The 16365-nt window shown below is 44.7% G+C and overlaps 1 protein-coding gene across 2 annotated transcripts; it reads right to left on the bottom strand.

Annotated features, from left to right (window-relative positions):
- Positions 1-544: 544 nt before the first annotated feature.
- Positions 545-16248, bottom strand: LOC125979003 (serine protease HTRA1A). 2 transcript variants are annotated; one of them, XM_049737005.2, is made up of 9 exons: positions 14126-16248; positions 10441-10540; positions 9703-9907; positions 3730-3924; positions 3628-3660; positions 3411-3525; positions 2505-2562; positions 2326-2421; positions 545-1255 (listed from the first exon to the last, which is right to left on the bottom strand). In XM_049737005.2, exons 1-9 carry the CDS (start codon positions 14574-14576, stop codon positions 1087-1089), a joined length of 1422 nt encoding a protein of 473 aa, XP_049592962.1. In that variant the 5' UTR covers positions 14577-16248; the 3' UTR covers positions 545-1086. The 2 variants fall into 2 exon arrangements, with proteins under 2 accessions (XP_049592962.1, XP_068508764.1); XM_068652663.1 differs by lacking the exon at positions 14126-16248 and adding an exon at positions 10933-11527.
- Between the last annotated feature and the right edge of the window lie 117 nt (positions 16249-16365).

The raw sequence follows: 16365 nt of genomic DNA, 5'->3' as shown, positions 1-16365 counted from the left end.
TGAGTTGGGTGCATGCAGTTTTTGTTTGGCTTTTTTGCCGCATAGCCCCTCGCCCAAAATGTACAATCAGGCCACTGGCCAGACCGTACAACGGCTATAAAATTGAATTTGAACCATGTTTGTGCACATGCATGAACAAAAACATGAAGAAGTGATGAAACGAAAGCAAACACAAAGGCAAAAGACAAAAGACAATGTGAAAATGTCAAACTTTGTGGATTCCTGTGGGGCCATACAAAGTTCAGAAAGTTCAGTTCCTGTCCTGAGGGCTTTTAAGGGTCATTTGTGCACAAGCAAAATATATAAAACGGTATTTTTATTTACATTTATTTGAAACAACATATATTTATCTATATTATTATTTTGTACTAATTTTAGTATTTTTTGTATTATATAACTTTATTCTATTATTATTCATTTTTGATTGAATTCTGACCATTAATTATTTTGATTTTTTCAGTTTAAATGTTGTCCACCAATCATTTTGCAACCTTTTATGACAAATCAGTTTGTGAATGCAAATGCAAAACTGCTTCAAAAACCATCGGCGAAACCATTTATTCCAGTCAAACGTCACATAATCAACAAAATATTCTACAGTACTTTTTTTGTCAGTAAAAAAAGAGGTTAGAACACAATAATTATACACATTAGATATGCTCAGCTAGTCTCGAAATAGCTACAAAAGTGCAGAGGAAGGCCTGACTGAGCAATAATATTTAAAAAAAAAAAAAAAAAAGAAGACAGACAACAATAGCATCTTGTTTTTTTGGTGGTGACCATAAGAGTAGAAACGTGAAAACACCCACCCACCCACCTACACATGCACACACACATACACACACACACACACGCGCACACACACGCACACACACAGGAAGTACAACGTGGCTTTTTACAGCAATCCGTACAGTTGCTCATTTTCAAGGCATATGACCAGAATATTCCAGAATCTGGCAACTCACAGGAGGATAGCGTGTCCATAGACCCCCCCCCCCCCCCCACACACACACACACACACACACACACACACTACCACCGTGTAGTCCACCACTGACGAATAAAACCTGGCTGCAGTTTCAGAGGTCAGGGGTCAATCACCACGGGAACGATGGTGAGGATGGCGTCCTCGTTACCACGCCGCACCACCACCTTGAGGCTTTTGTCCTTTTTGACGGCGGCGCTGACATCGTTGGCCGTGGAGATCCTCTTGCCGTTTATAGAGATGATCACGTCATGTTCTTTGAGGCCGCCGCTGCAAGACACGCAATGATTTTTTTTTTTTAACTCGCTGGTCGGTGAATGGCTAATTTCAAATGGTTAAGACATGAGGTTGATGTCATCAATGGATCCATTTGTGCACACGTGTTTTGGTCGGGAGGAGTAACATGTGCTGTAAGCATGTTCATGACGACGCAATCACAGGAACAATCAGGCACACACATGAAAAGACTAAATCCGGATTTGAGCATATGGATGCAGTTAGCGTATCAAAAGGCGAATGCTTTTGCAAGAGCTTAATTAAGAGGCCCTTGTAAAACACGGAGCACCGCAACCACGCTCGCTTGCACGCACTAATTAACACCACGGGAGCTCCCCTCGTTACCCTCCTCCATCCTCCAGGTAGAATGCTCCTCAACGTTCTCTGCAGACTAACACAGGAATTTTAGTTTAACATCCAAGTTGGGCCAAATCCACTAGCTTAATGCTAACATATAGTGCAAAACTCTATTGACTGGCTAGCTAAACTAGCATCACAACGTACTGTAGATATTTGTTTTATGATTTTCTTTTTTTTTTCTCTGTGCTAAGATGGAGCGATGTCATCTTTCGGTTGTTTTGAACTCCCTTATCCACATTAGGAGCAGTTATGTACTTACACATGACGCTAATTATGTTATTATGTTATATATCATTATACATGTTATTTTGAGACTTCACTAGCGGCGCCAGAGGCCTCCTTTCCTTCAAGGCTATTACAACCCTGCTCTGTAGCCCATCAGGCTAATGGAAGGTTCTCTCGAATGAGCCCACGCACTCCTCTTTTAAAGCACCACAGATATGTTATTGTGCATAGTGGACACGAATGAGGCTTGGTGGGGCAGAGACAGGGAAACCGCAATGTGGAGAGGAACCCTCCTGTGTGAGGTTTGGAGGAATTGGCACCACCATCGCTGGAATTGTATTTGGTGATTTAGAGGTAAGTCACATGATCCGGCCAAGCAATAAAAAATCATGTGTCCATCGAATCCGTCTATCTGTTTATCCATAATTTTTTGTGATTTTTTTATCTTTTGGGAGTCATGTGTGAAAACTATCACTTACATTGCAGCTGGCGTCTTCTCAATGACTTCCATGACGTAAGCGCCAGAGGTGATGTCAGGGAAGTCTCGATGTCGGCTCTTCAGCTCTTTGGCTAATCTGCATGTTTTAAAAAAAAGGGAAAACAGATGTAAGGAATAAAAACTGCAGAAAAGTGGAGCCATCAATCATGCGAAACGTACGCTGGAGTGAGTGTCATCATCCTCACGCCGATGTATTTCTTTTTCGCAGATGTCGTGCCTGCGGAGAGACATGAAGACGTCATTCATCTCCCAGCCAGCTTCAGCTTGCTTATCATCTGTATTTTTCAATTCTTATTGATAACGGATGAATCATTACACATTTTCCGAAGATCCTCATGGGGTTTGTTTCATCATTTACAACCAGGAAGTCATCTGACCTCATTTTTTGGAGCTTTGCATATTGTGAAAGACCCAACTGAATTGTTTGAAACCGATCCAGATCGTAAAATTGCCCCTCCGAAGGCTCAGTTGGCACTTAACATGACGGCTGGCATGGCCGCTCCAATTATCTTCTTGACCTGATGCAGCCGTCACCTTCCAAGAGGGCCAAAGACGATCATCAGCATTTAACTGCCACCTTCTCCTCTCCAATTAGCCTCACTGATGACAAGCGGTTTCCTAAAGACAACACAGCTGCTACGTCTTAATCCCGCGAGTTCTCTTCACAACACGCTTGTGGAAATAATTTAACGGCACATCTTTTTTTTCCTCCCCCCCGACCATATTCCAGCCTGGAAGATGCTGGTTAACCACTTTCCTTCCGGGGTTTTAATAAACGCCTTGGACAGTTCCACACTAATCCCCTTAGTTGTTTTTCTTAGCTTGATGCAAGCTAGAAAATTTTTCCAACACCATGGGATTGGCCCAAATTCCATAATTGCTCATGTTAATGAAGACATGTAATAGAAAATTTAGCTGCCGAGTCTTTGGTAGGCTTGCCCAGCCCAACCAAATAAATTCATGTTAGCTGCCTATTTCTGAAATGGCGTCCATGAGTGAATTAAGACATCAAAGTTTCACATGATAGCTTGAAGATGAAGATCATACGCTGGAAAATCAGCTCACCTCTGGATTGTCTCTCGTACGACTCCGCCAGGAACTGCTGGATCTTGTCCGAGGGTATGGCGAAGGAAATGCCGGCGGTCACTTTTAACGTGTTGATTCCGACGACCTCGCCGTCCTGAAAGTATGATTCATGTGTTTAGCAGGACAAAAACTAAAGTTCCTGGGTCAGTCCAACCCGGGCAGATTTGATCCAAAAGTGACAGAAAAAAACTCTTACCAGATTGACCAAAGGTCCACCGGAGTTGCCATACTGTCAAGAAAAATAAATATTTTAAAGTTCTCGCCGTGTGGCGCTGTATACATCGTACGGGCCACGTACGTTGATGATGGCATCCGTCTGGATGTAGTCCATGTCGGAGTTGCTCAGGCCCAGTTCCCGGCCCCCCCTCTGGGTGGTGCTGACGATTCCGGTGGTGACGGTGTTCTGCAAGGAAAACGGGCTACCGATGGCCACCACGAACTCGCCCGGCCTCAAATCCGACGAGCGGCCCAGCAGCAGCACAGGTAGCTTGGTCTGCAGTTTGAAAGGAACAGGAACGCAATGAGCACTCCCAAAAAAAAAACAATAACCCCCTTTCCCATAGCACCCCCTGCAACTAGCAAACGATGCTAAAACGTTAGCCGGCGAGATGATTTAGCCTCGCTGACAAAGCATTCTGCTACACGTGCGTGGAAACAGATGGCTGGAAAAAAAAATGGTGTAGGTAAATAATGACAGTTTAGCCGACTTAGTTACAAAGCGGCGAACATGGCGGCTCGCGCTGCAGGAGGAGACACACGGAGCACAGCTATATTTATCTCTCCACGCTGGTGAAATCATCTCATGCTGCTGGGAAGCCTGAAGTCAAACCACATCACGCCGCTGCCACTTTACTAACACTTACTTCTTGCATAAGAAAATAATGATAGGTACTTTGGTGTCCAGTCTTGATTCAAAGTGAGCAGAGAGACACAATAAAAACCATCAATGAGAACCAGAGCTGAACAATTCATCATATTGTCTGATTTGGTTATCTGGAGTTAAGATGAATAAATTTAGTTATCAAGAGTTAAGATAAATAAAAAACTAAAATATTTCAGGGGGGGACAACAGCCCTCAGTCCCCCCCGCTAGCTCCGCCAGTGGCTGAGAGTCTACCGCCTTCGTCGGGACATTGTGGCGTTTGTCTGGTCAACGCTGCGGTGTGAAAAGCAAACGTGATACCTACACACACAAACACACCGTGTGTGTATGCATAAACCGGGCAGCCCTGACAGTGTTTGACATGTGCAAACACAAACAGACACCTGACTTGTAGTCTCTATGGCAATACCCACAATAATCAAATTTAAAAAGGAATAAATCTATAAAAGACAAATGGAAAGCTCATTCGCTCCTTGTTATGGTTTATATTAAAAAGCAAAATATGCATTAGTGGGGCTGAACTGCAGAGGCACAAACAGCCCGAATGCAAATCTGTCTAAAAGTGGCAAAAGCATCAGTTTATCGGCAAGGTAACGGCACTCAGGTGTGAAGCGCTTTTTGGACATTATGTCCGCGACCAGTCAGCAAAGTGCCACAAATTGTAGTCAACAGCGAGCCGTGACTCACAGCGGCTATTCAAGCCAGAATGCACACGCGCCTTTCACCAAAAGTCACAAAAAGGGGACTGCAATCAGATGGGAACAACGGACACCACAAATTACAGGAAGAGAATGTGACACATGGGTGTCAAGTCCACAAATAAAAAAAAATAGACAGCTAAGCAGAGTCTATGTTAAGAAAACATACGGCGTTGACTCACATGCGGCAGTGTCGCGATTAATTTCCTTTTAATTTATTCTCGGCAGCGGGAAGAGGAACGGAGGAACCCGCATTTGACAAATTTTCCCACAGAGAAAAGGAGGTGTGGAATGAATCAGACGTATGGACAGAAAAGCGGAGGTGGCTCAGTCAAGTCACATGACTTAATTCAAAATGACTCCCCTCGACATTTAACGCTTGTGTACATATATTTCTGGCCTACTTATGACTTACACATGTGTGACCTCCTCTGCAGGTACGCAACTGAAGAAGAGCATCGGAGTAAAAGTTGTTTTATTGCCTTGCTTGCCTCAAGGCACCATTAAAAGCAACATGACTAACTCCCGTTTAATGGAAGCCAGATGCAAATGGAGCATCATTGTTGATGGGCTACAAAGGGCAAATTCTGAAACCACGTCCCACTAGATTTGCGTTAAAGGCTGTCCCAGAAAAAGCATCCCAGATGTTAGTCAGAGCCACCCTCACACCGCGATCACAAAGCTAAGCTAGCTAACGTTGTTGACACGGGCGCAAAAAAAGCACTTTGTGGAGCTGCTAAAGGTCCAGTAGTTCACATACGAGCGAGCCCACGCGTTTGATGTGTTCAAGCTCTGGCGAGACGCCGTGGAGAAAACTCTTTGAACTTCCCAAATCACAATGATGAGAAGATGAGGCATGGTGTGGCCATTTTCTTTACCGTCAAACGTGTACTTATGTGTACCACTTAAGTGATGCTGACCGGCCACATGTGACCTTCAACGTGGGCGGAGACTGTGTGTGGACAGGCAAATGTGGACATGTGTATGTCTCAGAATGAGTAACGGCCGGGAGGGAGATTTTATATGCCTGACTCAATTATAATGTATTCGAGAGGCATCTTAGCGGGATGCTAGCATGTGTTATAATCTTAGAAAGAGGTGGAGGAAGGGACGCCAGTTTAAAAGCAAGACAACAACTAATCCTTAAAAAATTACTTCTTAATAAACACTAAAGTCTTTCCTGTCCATTAAAAGGCCGAAAAATTTAATCGGAGCCACACAGAGAGTGTTAAATGGAAATTTGGAAGCTCTTTAGTTTACATGGGACAAGAGATGAGATGAGCAAAGCTGGGGTCAAACAGCGGGAGAAATTCAAATGATTCATTCATCTTGGCCTGTCCATGAAGGTCTTTCCACTGGCAAACACACTCGCAGGCTTCCATGTCCCTGCTGAGTCGTCTTCCACTCACACACACATGCATACAGTGTACACATATTTTTGTCCACAGCCACTGATTGTCGGGGGATGCGATGTCAGAATCTCATATTTCCTGAGGAAACGTTTACCCGATGTAGCAGATAACGAGATAATGGCCGGAGCACATTTTATACACGGACACAGGATCTTGTTTTTTCTCTCTCTCTGCAAATAAACGCAGACATGTTTCCTAAAGCGTCTTGAAAACCAAAACCAGCACTAGGCAAATTTCCCAGCGAGAATGTTGGGTTTATAATAATAGGTGGAAACACACTGTGCAGTTCCTGAAGGCACAAGAAGCGTTGATGCTCGCGTGTTGATGTTGGTGCCATTTTGCGCTCTTTTATATCATCTTCTAAATACTTGCTCATTTCTTTTTTTACAATAAACACAACTTTACCCTTCTATGAATGAAGCTAACGACTGTTTTAGCTAGCATTTTAGCTGCTAGCAAGCTTTCTCACTTTGTTTACATACATACATCGATGCTAACACAGAGCTAGTAAGCTAATGTTCAAGCAGGTACGCTAATGTTAGCTGACAAGAGCAAACAAAGAGTATTTAAACATCTCATTATTTATGTTCTTTTTTTCTCTCTCCTTGTACCCAGTACAGATCTTTTAATATGTGCACAGTCCAGGCCAAGCGTTTGCGGATTTATTCGGCTAGTAAAATCATGTTTGAGAAAAAAGCTAAGCTATGCTGCAGAAGCCAGCCTGTAAAATGCTCTCTCAAGCGATTATAAAGTGAAGCTTTCAAAACTGTCTGGGCTTTCATTACATATGAATAAATTACACAATGCTACGCTAGTGAATACATCCACTTTGAGTGAAATAATGATATGATAGGAGTCTTTATTGTGCATGGCCACGTGCCGCAGTACTCAAAGTAGCCTCAAAGACTACAGAGACCAGCCGTCCTCAAGACCAACTGACCACATTGCTGGCTTTCCCCCCGTTCTGTTTCTCAACCCCTATGCCCTCCAAAAACCAAAGTCCCCCCCCCCCTCCCCTCCCCTTATTCCCGTATCCTCTGAAGTTCCAGACGTAATGTATTCCCCAGAGTTTAAGGGCTTGACCACAAACCTCGGGAATGGAAAAAAAGTCCACTTTCACCGATGGATGATGAGACAAAGAAGTCTTTGCGTTCTACACGGGGCTCTCAGTTTATGACGGTCGTGACATTTGAGGTTATGAACGGGGGCGTAATAAACTAGTTTGCGTAGCGGCATAAATATGGAGTCACACTCAGTTACCTTCACGATGGCTGGGTTTCATTGCATTGTTTGACATTTATGGACAAGTATTTAACAAGTACATAACATATGTAAAAATGGTATGCTTCTGCGTCTTTCGATTATCGTTATGTGCGTTATATCAAAACTTGACTAGTTACATGAAGCAAGAGAATGCAACTTCAATTCTTTCAGGCTACAGCGAGGACACGCCACCATCTTTGTCGTGTCTTCACTCTCCACAACAAAAACAAATATAATGACAGCGCCAAGGCAGCGGCCGGGCGTCTGATGCAAGACGACCCGAGCAGAACAGCCCCTTGAGGGATAAGCCTATCATCAAGCGCTTCTTCCGCCACTCGTTTCCCGACTTCATTACAGGACGAGAAGGCGAAAAAAACAACAAACAAGAAAAACAACAAAAGCCGCTCTGTTACAGAAGAAAACAGTGATTGTCCTTCATGCGGAAATTTTGGTCGAATTTGTAACGTAACTCCCCTTGTGTTTAACATTATGTACAATTTCTTACAAAAGTATCTCCTGATTTTATTCCCAATGAAATTCTGAAACTGAATCAGATAAATGGCCAATCAGAGACAATTGCAATGGTTAGCAAACAAACTAAATATTAGCCTAGCTTCCACGTCCTCTGTTCTTCGTTGTATTTTTCCATCCACCCTGAGGCGCTGCGCTGCCTCTTATAGGTCAGCCTCGGTACTGCGATACTTATGGTCTCTCACGTTAAAACAAAAATGAGTTAAAACATTAAAAATGAGTACGCGTGCGCTTCGCGGAACACCCTGGGCCTGCCGCCATGCATTCCGGCATGTAGGCATTAGCATGTCGCGTGAATGCCTCGCATCCAGCAGACGGAGAAAAAAACACAGACAGATAGTGAGAGCGAGCGCATAATCTATGCGTTGTTGTTTTAATGCTCTTTTTTTCCCAGCAGCAAGGGTAAGCCTATGACATTACGCTGGCTGAGTGGTAACAACCGCTAGATCCGAGAGTTGGCACGGGGCCTCCCTGTGCTGAAGTTGCATGTTTTCCCTCCGCTCTTGTGTGGCTTCTCCAGCTTCCCAAAAAACATGCTAGGTTCACCCAAGACTCTAATTTGCCTTCAATGTTTACATAAACACATTTTCTATAGCGCTTGTCCTCACGAACCTCAGGCAGACACGCGAAGAAGCACGGTTCATTGAAAACCAAACTTTGTGTATGTTCTGCTTGGATAAAAGCATCATATTGAGTGGGACCCTAAAAGGAGCTAATGCTCCCCCCCCCCCTCTACATCTTTTGGTCGCGCCTGCATTTTCACTTTACCCTCCATCTGCATTATTGTGATTTACCACCAGCAGACAACCACCCGTGCCGTTAAAATGAGGAACGACACAGCAGTGGGACTGCGCCTTGATTTAGTTGATCGGGGCACAAAAGTGAGAGTCCTACGCATGAAACTTGATCTTCCTTGGCAATAATCACATGATATGTTAGTATGGAGGTTTGGAAATTATGGGTCCATTGAAAGAAAACAGGTACCGTAATTTCCGGACTATAAGCCGCGACCTTTGTCCATAATTTTGGACCCTGCGGCTTATAGTCAGGTGCGGCTTATATAAGATTTTTTTTCGTGATTTTTGTGATGACTTGATCACTTTTACTCTTAACACTACAGTAAAAGCTACAAAACAAACTGACAAATAACTCGTTTTCAAATCAGTAAAAACTGGTCAAATATTAAAAAAAAACATATTAAAAGTGAAGACAATTTGCAATTCTAGTAATGACACACGAATTTGATGCACAATTTGTCTTCGCGGGCCACATAAAATGATGTGGTGGGCCGTATCTGGCCACCGGGCCTTGAGTTTGACACCTGTGGTCTAGACAGTACTAAGTAAAATGGCAGAGCAATTACGGAAACAAATAAGTAGCCATCAGTGTTAGCATTAAGCTAGCTGACTTTCATTTGACAAAATTATGGTTAGGATGTTATGTCTTGGTGTTAATCCCCGTAACGTAAGCGTCTTAACCACTCACCGGCGCCTCGATCTTGATGAGGGCGATGTCGGAGCGCTCGTCCACATCCTTTATTTTGGCGTCGTAGATGGCGCCGCTCTTGAGCTCCACCTTGACACGGTGTTTGTTGGCCACCACGTGGGCGTTGGTCACAATCTGGCCGTCATCGGCCACCACGAAGCCCGAGCCGCTGGCAACGGCCACCTCACGCTTGGAGTACGTCATCCTTACCGGGTTAAAAAAAAAAATTATGAAATTGTAGATGTTGCATGCAAATGATAAACAGAAAGGTGCTAACCAGTGAGCCTTGAGGGACACCATTTTTTTCTGTTCTATTTTCATATTATTAACTTCAAAAATATCACTTTAGTTTTGTAGATTTGGTTGCATGCATGTCTGCTTATGGCAAAACCAAATGAATAAACCCAGAAAAGTTTCCCAGTGGAAAGTTTGCGGAAATTTCCTGGACGTGGACCATGAAGCTTCTCCTTTTGCAACTCTGGTGTCAAGTCAAACAAAAGCAGCGGTGCATTAAATTCAAGACAGATTGGAGAAGCAAGAAGGACGATGGAGGAAGAACCGGGCGGCACAGGTGACCCGAAACAGGAAGCAGAAAAGTGGATGAGGAAAAAGAGCAAATATTTGGATAGGAAAACGCTTCGCATTCATGTGAGCGGGCGCTCAAGTCCACAGGTGGGCTGTAAATTTGAAAGCACACACACACAGAAATAAAAACACACACAGGTGCTTGCTTCTTACTTGCGGTAGAGCTCAATGTGAACCACAGCTGGCGCAATTTTCTCCACCACGTCTGCAATGAAGTTGTACTTATGTCTCAGGCTGTCTGGGTTGTCTTGAGCTGGAAATACAAAGTAGGACACACACACACACACACACACACACACACACACACACACACACACACACACATATTGGATATGAGACAATGATACACAAACACAAAGTCAAAAACCGACATGCTAAGTGACGCAAGAATACAAACAACTTGTCTTTGTCATGAAAAGGAAGGAAATGGCAGTTCTGGTGCGGTGCGGACTGTCTCGCTCAGGTCTGACACACGCTCACACACACAGACACACACACGTAAACAATGACACACTCTCACAAAAATGTCCACTCAGTCTTCTCCTCCAAATACACACTCGATGACTCACATTCTCTTTTTCTCTGTCTTTCACACACACACAACCCTGACATTCCTAACCTTCACCTCCATTTTTATCTCCGCACCTTGGTTTTAAATATTCCACATTTCTTCTCGTGGTCCGCACGCAAGCACAGGTTGTTGGCTGCGAACTTCTCAGGCCGGCCCACCGTGCAAGCGGTAATTTGCAAACGCGGCGCCGGGCAAGTCAGGAAACGTTGCGAGGTGCACCTGGTAATTAAGCTGTGTACCCGTTCGACACTTTTAGCAGTGCTCCTCTACAGGAACATTGATTGGAAAATATTACAGCAAGCGGAGGAGAGCGTTTGGAGTTTCCCAGGACAAAGTCAAGGATGATAAAAAATAGAAAGGAGGAATTTTTTTTCTTTTTGATGATCGCTAAATCACTCTTACCTGACGCCACAATTATATGTTTGAACTCAGCAATCCACCCACCCAACTTTTCTTTCCCTCCTCCCATTCATTATCCACCATCAGTCTTTTAATTGACGCACCCTTATTTTGATCTATCCTTCAATTAAGTCATCTTTCATTACTCCCATTCATTATCTACTTAGCCCTTTATCCACCTATCCCTCAGAATGTCCTTTCATTCATCCTTATTTTCTTCTACCTTTTCATCCATCCATTTTCCTTCTATTCACCCATCATCATCCCTCGCTCCCATTAAGTATCCAGCCGCCAGCCATCGGTCTCATCTTGAAGTCTTCCATCCATCCATCCATCCATCCATCCATCCATCCATCCATCCATCCATCCATCCATCCATCCATCCATCCATCCATCCATCCATCCATCCATCCATCCATCCATCCATCCATCCATCCATCCATCCATCCATCCATCCATCCATCCATCCATCCATCCATCCATCCATCCATCCATCCATCCAAAAAAACATGGACGAAGAGTTCATAGAGTTCAGAGCTCGGCATCATCAATCTGTGAAATCTACTCCGAGCACCGCTTGCGATTATTGGGCCCGCGTGTCCTCGGCACGCAACGAGATCCAAAACAAATTCCTCATGTTGGCATTTTCAGCCGTTGTGTCAAAAATATTTGCAGCGTCTGGATTTTCATTCGCCCCTCCCCTCCCCCTTGCCCAGTTTCCTCACTCAACATCACCGTCATTATTCCTCATCGTAATGTGTTTAAAATGTGTGTAAAAGCAAAGTTGGCCAATTTCAAATGAATATCATCCTCGGGGGACGGAGCAGCGTTTGGCCTAGTTAGCCTGCCAAAAACAACACTTTTAGGATTTGACATTAACACCTCGACAGAAAGTGAGATCATCTCATTCATTATCGTTTTTTTTGTTTTTTTTATCAAGTGAGTCTCTTTTGAGTCAACACTGTCCTGCTTTGCTTTCAAACTTTCAAGATGAACATCTCCAGCAGCAGCGACGGGCCGCGTTTTTCTTCCACTGCCAAATAAAACGTTCCACGTTTCAGTGCAGATGTGGAAATTCTCGCTGCAGGAGCGTCGCAAAAAGCAGGAGGCCCCGACTCGCCGCAGGGCAGCCTGCAGCTTTCCTCTCGCTCACGAGTGACAAACAAATGACGGGCCGCCCCGACCGCCGCGCCCGCACGACTTTTTGATGTGCGTGTCAACCTCCTCCCCGAATCGACCGGTTGCTAATTTTGTGTTTTCCTTCGTGCCGTCTGCTCGAGGAGGGCTGGCGGCTTCCAATCAAAGGCAGACGTTCCGTCATGTGACTGCTAGGAGAGATTTACGGTATGAGGGCAGCGGCGGAGCTTGAGAAGGAGACGCAGACAGAAAGGAGAGTGACGATTGACTGGCCTTGGCTACGTTCGACGCTGAGGGAGACGACAACAGGTGTTGGATGTCCGCCATTTAACTGCGTCTGCTTCCTACATCGAGTCTTGCCTGTGAGCTCGGCAACATGGGAAAGCACTCCAGTGGAGGCCTTCTGAAACTTTTTGATAGCAGTGAAGACATATTTCTTAGAACCTCTTCATATTTCCGCCCCCCTAAATCCAACCCCAGGATTCTTTTATGAGAGAAATCGAAAAGTATGGTACAAGGTGTCGTTCTAGGTGGGCCAGACTTTGTCTTGGTATTTTCACTGGCACACTTAAGAACTGTATTTCGCGCCGTTGTGGAGAAGCTAACTTGATAGATACGGTTACACTCTTTAAAATTGATCCAATTAACCAAAGCACAGCCAGTCTTGCCAACTTAGTGATTCGGTTGCTATATTTAGCGAGAGGTTCTAGCGACTAAGGCGACTAGCGACCTTAATTCCGGCAGCTTGATTTTCACACTATGACAAGAAAGCCGTGGTGTGAGCTGGCGTAGAATTTAGATTGACCTTCTGGAAATTGTGACCAACTCAGAAGATTGGTTCGCCAAGTTTGGGGCTCCCCTGATTAGGATAAAATGCCTTTCACATGACAACCTAATGGAGAGCAGGTCCACCATTTTATATGGAATAACATTCCTGTCTGCTCGGTTAATTGAGCCTCTCATAGGCGGTGTGTTTTTGATCAAGGAGATGAAGTCCACATGAGCCCGTGTCAAGCTTTACGCCATGACTTCATCCACGCAGTCAAAAGTTGAAAGGGCACGCTGGAAGAACATGCGGCAACACAACAGAATAGGAGCTTGTTGTTGTAACCACGACAAGCTGGCACCGCTTGTCACTGCCTCCACTTGAAACCACAACGTTCATTTATGAGGTCACGCTCGGCGGCCTTTTGTGTGTATTTAAAGAAGGGAAATGAAACTACGGGACGTCAGACTGAGGACATCTGAGCGTGGTTTTCTTTTCTCGAGCCACACCGGTGTTGAATTTGTGTATCGTGTGACACTGTGACCAAAGTATCAGCCACAGCCTTTCAATAATTGTTTTTAAGTATTGTACATGCATCTGAATCTTAATATATATATATCAACTAATTAAGTAATACATAGTTTTCTTATTTACATTTTGGTATTATGTAATACCATTTTCTAAAATTTAAAATGTGTAATTTATTAATAAACAACTGCAAAATTGATACAACTAGTTATTTGAATATTACGATAATAATGCAAAACAGTTAAACTATTTATTATCAAACAAAACTTGCTCTTAAATGCATTGTTTTAATTGATATATATTTTTGTTCTGTTTCTACTTGCAATAAATCATTCAACCAATACGTAATCTGTATACTCGTGCGTAAATCAAGAACGGCGCAAACCACAAGTGGCCCGCGGGCCAGACTTCACGCACCAGAAGAAGAGTCCGCTTACCTTTGCCGCAAGCCCCGCGCTGAATAAAGATCACCGGCGGCTGCTGGAGCTTCTGCGCCCGGCGGCTCACCCTCTTCAGCTCGCAGATGTTCCGGTAGGACACTCCATCGCTGCCGCAAACGGGCTCGACGTCTTTGCACGCGCAAATGCCCGTTTTGCTCCTCCGACGCACGGTGGCCGTGAAGCCCACGCCGCCTGACACCGAGCACTCCAGGCCGTCTCCGCACACCGGGTCACCCAACTTCCCGCTGCCGCTGCACGCCTCGCCCTCGCTGGACGCGCACACCGGGCAGCACTGGCACACGTCGAGGGTCTGTCCCGCCGGGCAGTCGGACGATGGAGGTCGTGGGCACATGGACTTGTCGCAGCGCGCCGGGCAGCCCACCACGAAGCGGTTGGAGCTTTGCGCGTCTGCTGCCAAAGCCAGGATGGCACACAAAAACCACAACATGATTGAAGTTGGAGAGAAAACTTTTGTGTGCTTTTTTTAAAAGTCCACTTAGTGTGCTGCGCTTGCAGTCTTGCCGGATGTGAGCTGAGGACTGAGGAGAGAGAGAAAAGAAACTCCAGCTGAGTTTACGTTCCGCTGGCTCACATCCACTCTCTCTCTCTCTTTCTCTGGAGCACCACAACAAGACTTTTGATTGGCTGAGCCTGCTGCGTGACGCATTTGATCCAAACAAGGATGGCAGCCATCATCAGATGACAGACCGCCAACATTTTAATTTGGATCAGCACCAAATTGAACATATTTCCATTATTTTTTTACCATTTTCAGAGGAATTTTCCCAGGCCCCCGCTCCCACGAGTGTTTTTTGGGTGTATTTCCACTGTCAACCACTAGATGGCGACACATCTCGTTTGACACTAAATTTGAAAGCTCAAATACAGGAAAAACTTTCAGCTCAGCCTAGTGATGTGCTGGGATTCATTGAATTTCAATCGTCTTCAGCAAACTTAATTTCAAATCAGCTTTCAGCACCAAACGTGTTTTCGATTAATCGTTGAGAAATTAGGTAAAAAATGCCCAGGAAAATATTACCAGCATCCAGAAGACTTCCCGCCCACATGTGTGGACCTAAAGCAGCTATGTCCATTCTTGCAGTTGCCATTTTTATTTGTCCAGAGGCACAACGGTGTTAAACCCAAGAACCGGGACCCATTGTTTGGGGAGAGGGCTCTTTGCTTCAGCCAGACCTGTACTCCCACCCATAATGTCCTGCCCCATGTGAGCCATTAAAAAAACGACTCGGCAAGCCACAGTCAATCGCATTGTGCCGCCAGGCGTCTTAACAACTCAGGATTAATTGCCTTTGGTGTTGACCGGACATCAGGCCTGGTAAAAGTGTGTTATGGCTTCTGGGCCACCATTTTAAGATTTTGGCCTGTTTTACCGCTGCTTCTTCTTTCCCATTCCCAGCTCCAAAGGTAGCCGAGCGATCCTCTCGATATGGTTAATTTAGCCAGTTGAAGCTTCACAAAAGCACCATTCATTTACAGAACGCGGTGAGGTGAACATCTGCTCCGGAAGGGGACTCAGGAGTCTCTAGAGTTCCCCAATAACACCACTAAAAAAAGGTCACTTGATGTATTGCTGTCAATCGTTTGAAAGAAGGGTCAATGATTTGCCCAAATTAATACCTCCCCGGTGACATCAATCAAAAGTGAGCAGAATTGATCTTTGTATTTAATTGTGTTGTAAAGATGAATCATCTTACTTGAAGTCATTAGTAGTTGAGGAGCCAGATGCCAGCCGGACCACAAATGATAAACAGACGAGGCAGGCGGATGGATGAAAAGGACCTCAAGCGTGCAGAATGTAAGCAACACCAGAGGCCAGGGCAGGGATGGGCGCCTCGTGATGTCTCCTGCTTTAAAACAGCACGCAGGGTTTTAATTAATCCATACGAGTGTCTTGGGCCTCCACATGAACTGAACAGATAAATATGTAGAGATGAAATTATGACGATCAATAAACATGTGGAGAGTAGGTGGCTTCCATCCATCCAATTTCTGGAGGGTTAAGGTGAGCATCTGACAGTTCCTGAAACAGAACAACACAAACTAAAAACATGGATGACCTCAAGATGGTCGTAACCACAAAGATGTGGAGGATCCCGGAAGTAACCTTCTAAGTGTGTCAGAAAGACAATTCACGTTTATTCATATAACCCTGTTTCACAGAAAGTGTATTTCAGTGAAACTTGTTGTCCCACCACAAGAGGGCAGAGAAAACCCAA

Source organism: Syngnathus scovelli, chromosome 12 (assembly GCF_024217435.2).
Source record: "Syngnathus scovelli strain Florida chromosome 12, RoL_Ssco_1.2, whole genome shotgun sequence".
Lineage (NCBI taxonomy): Eukaryota > Metazoa > Chordata > Actinopteri > Syngnathiformes > Syngnathidae > Syngnathus > Syngnathus scovelli.
The sequence above is the reverse complement of the archived record's forward strand: the minus strand, read 5'-3'. Positions and strand labels throughout refer to the sequence as shown.

What these genes read in the sequence shown, in the direction of transcription:
- LOC125979003 (XM_049737005.2), bottom strand. Translation starts at nt 14,576, where the DNA reads ATGTTGTGGTTTTTGTGTGCCATCCTGGCTTTGGCAGCAGACGCGCAA. An exon ending in TCATCAAGATCGAGGCGCCG is followed by an intron (nt 3,925 to 9,702) that starts GTGAGTGGTTAA and finishes TTCAAACTGCAG; the next exon opens with ACCAAGCTACCTGTGCTGCT. An exon ending in GAGAAGACGCCAGCTGCAAT is followed by an intron (nt 1,256 to 2,325) that starts GTAAGTGATAGT and finishes CGTGTCTTGCAG; the next exon opens with CGGCGGCCTCAAAGAACATG.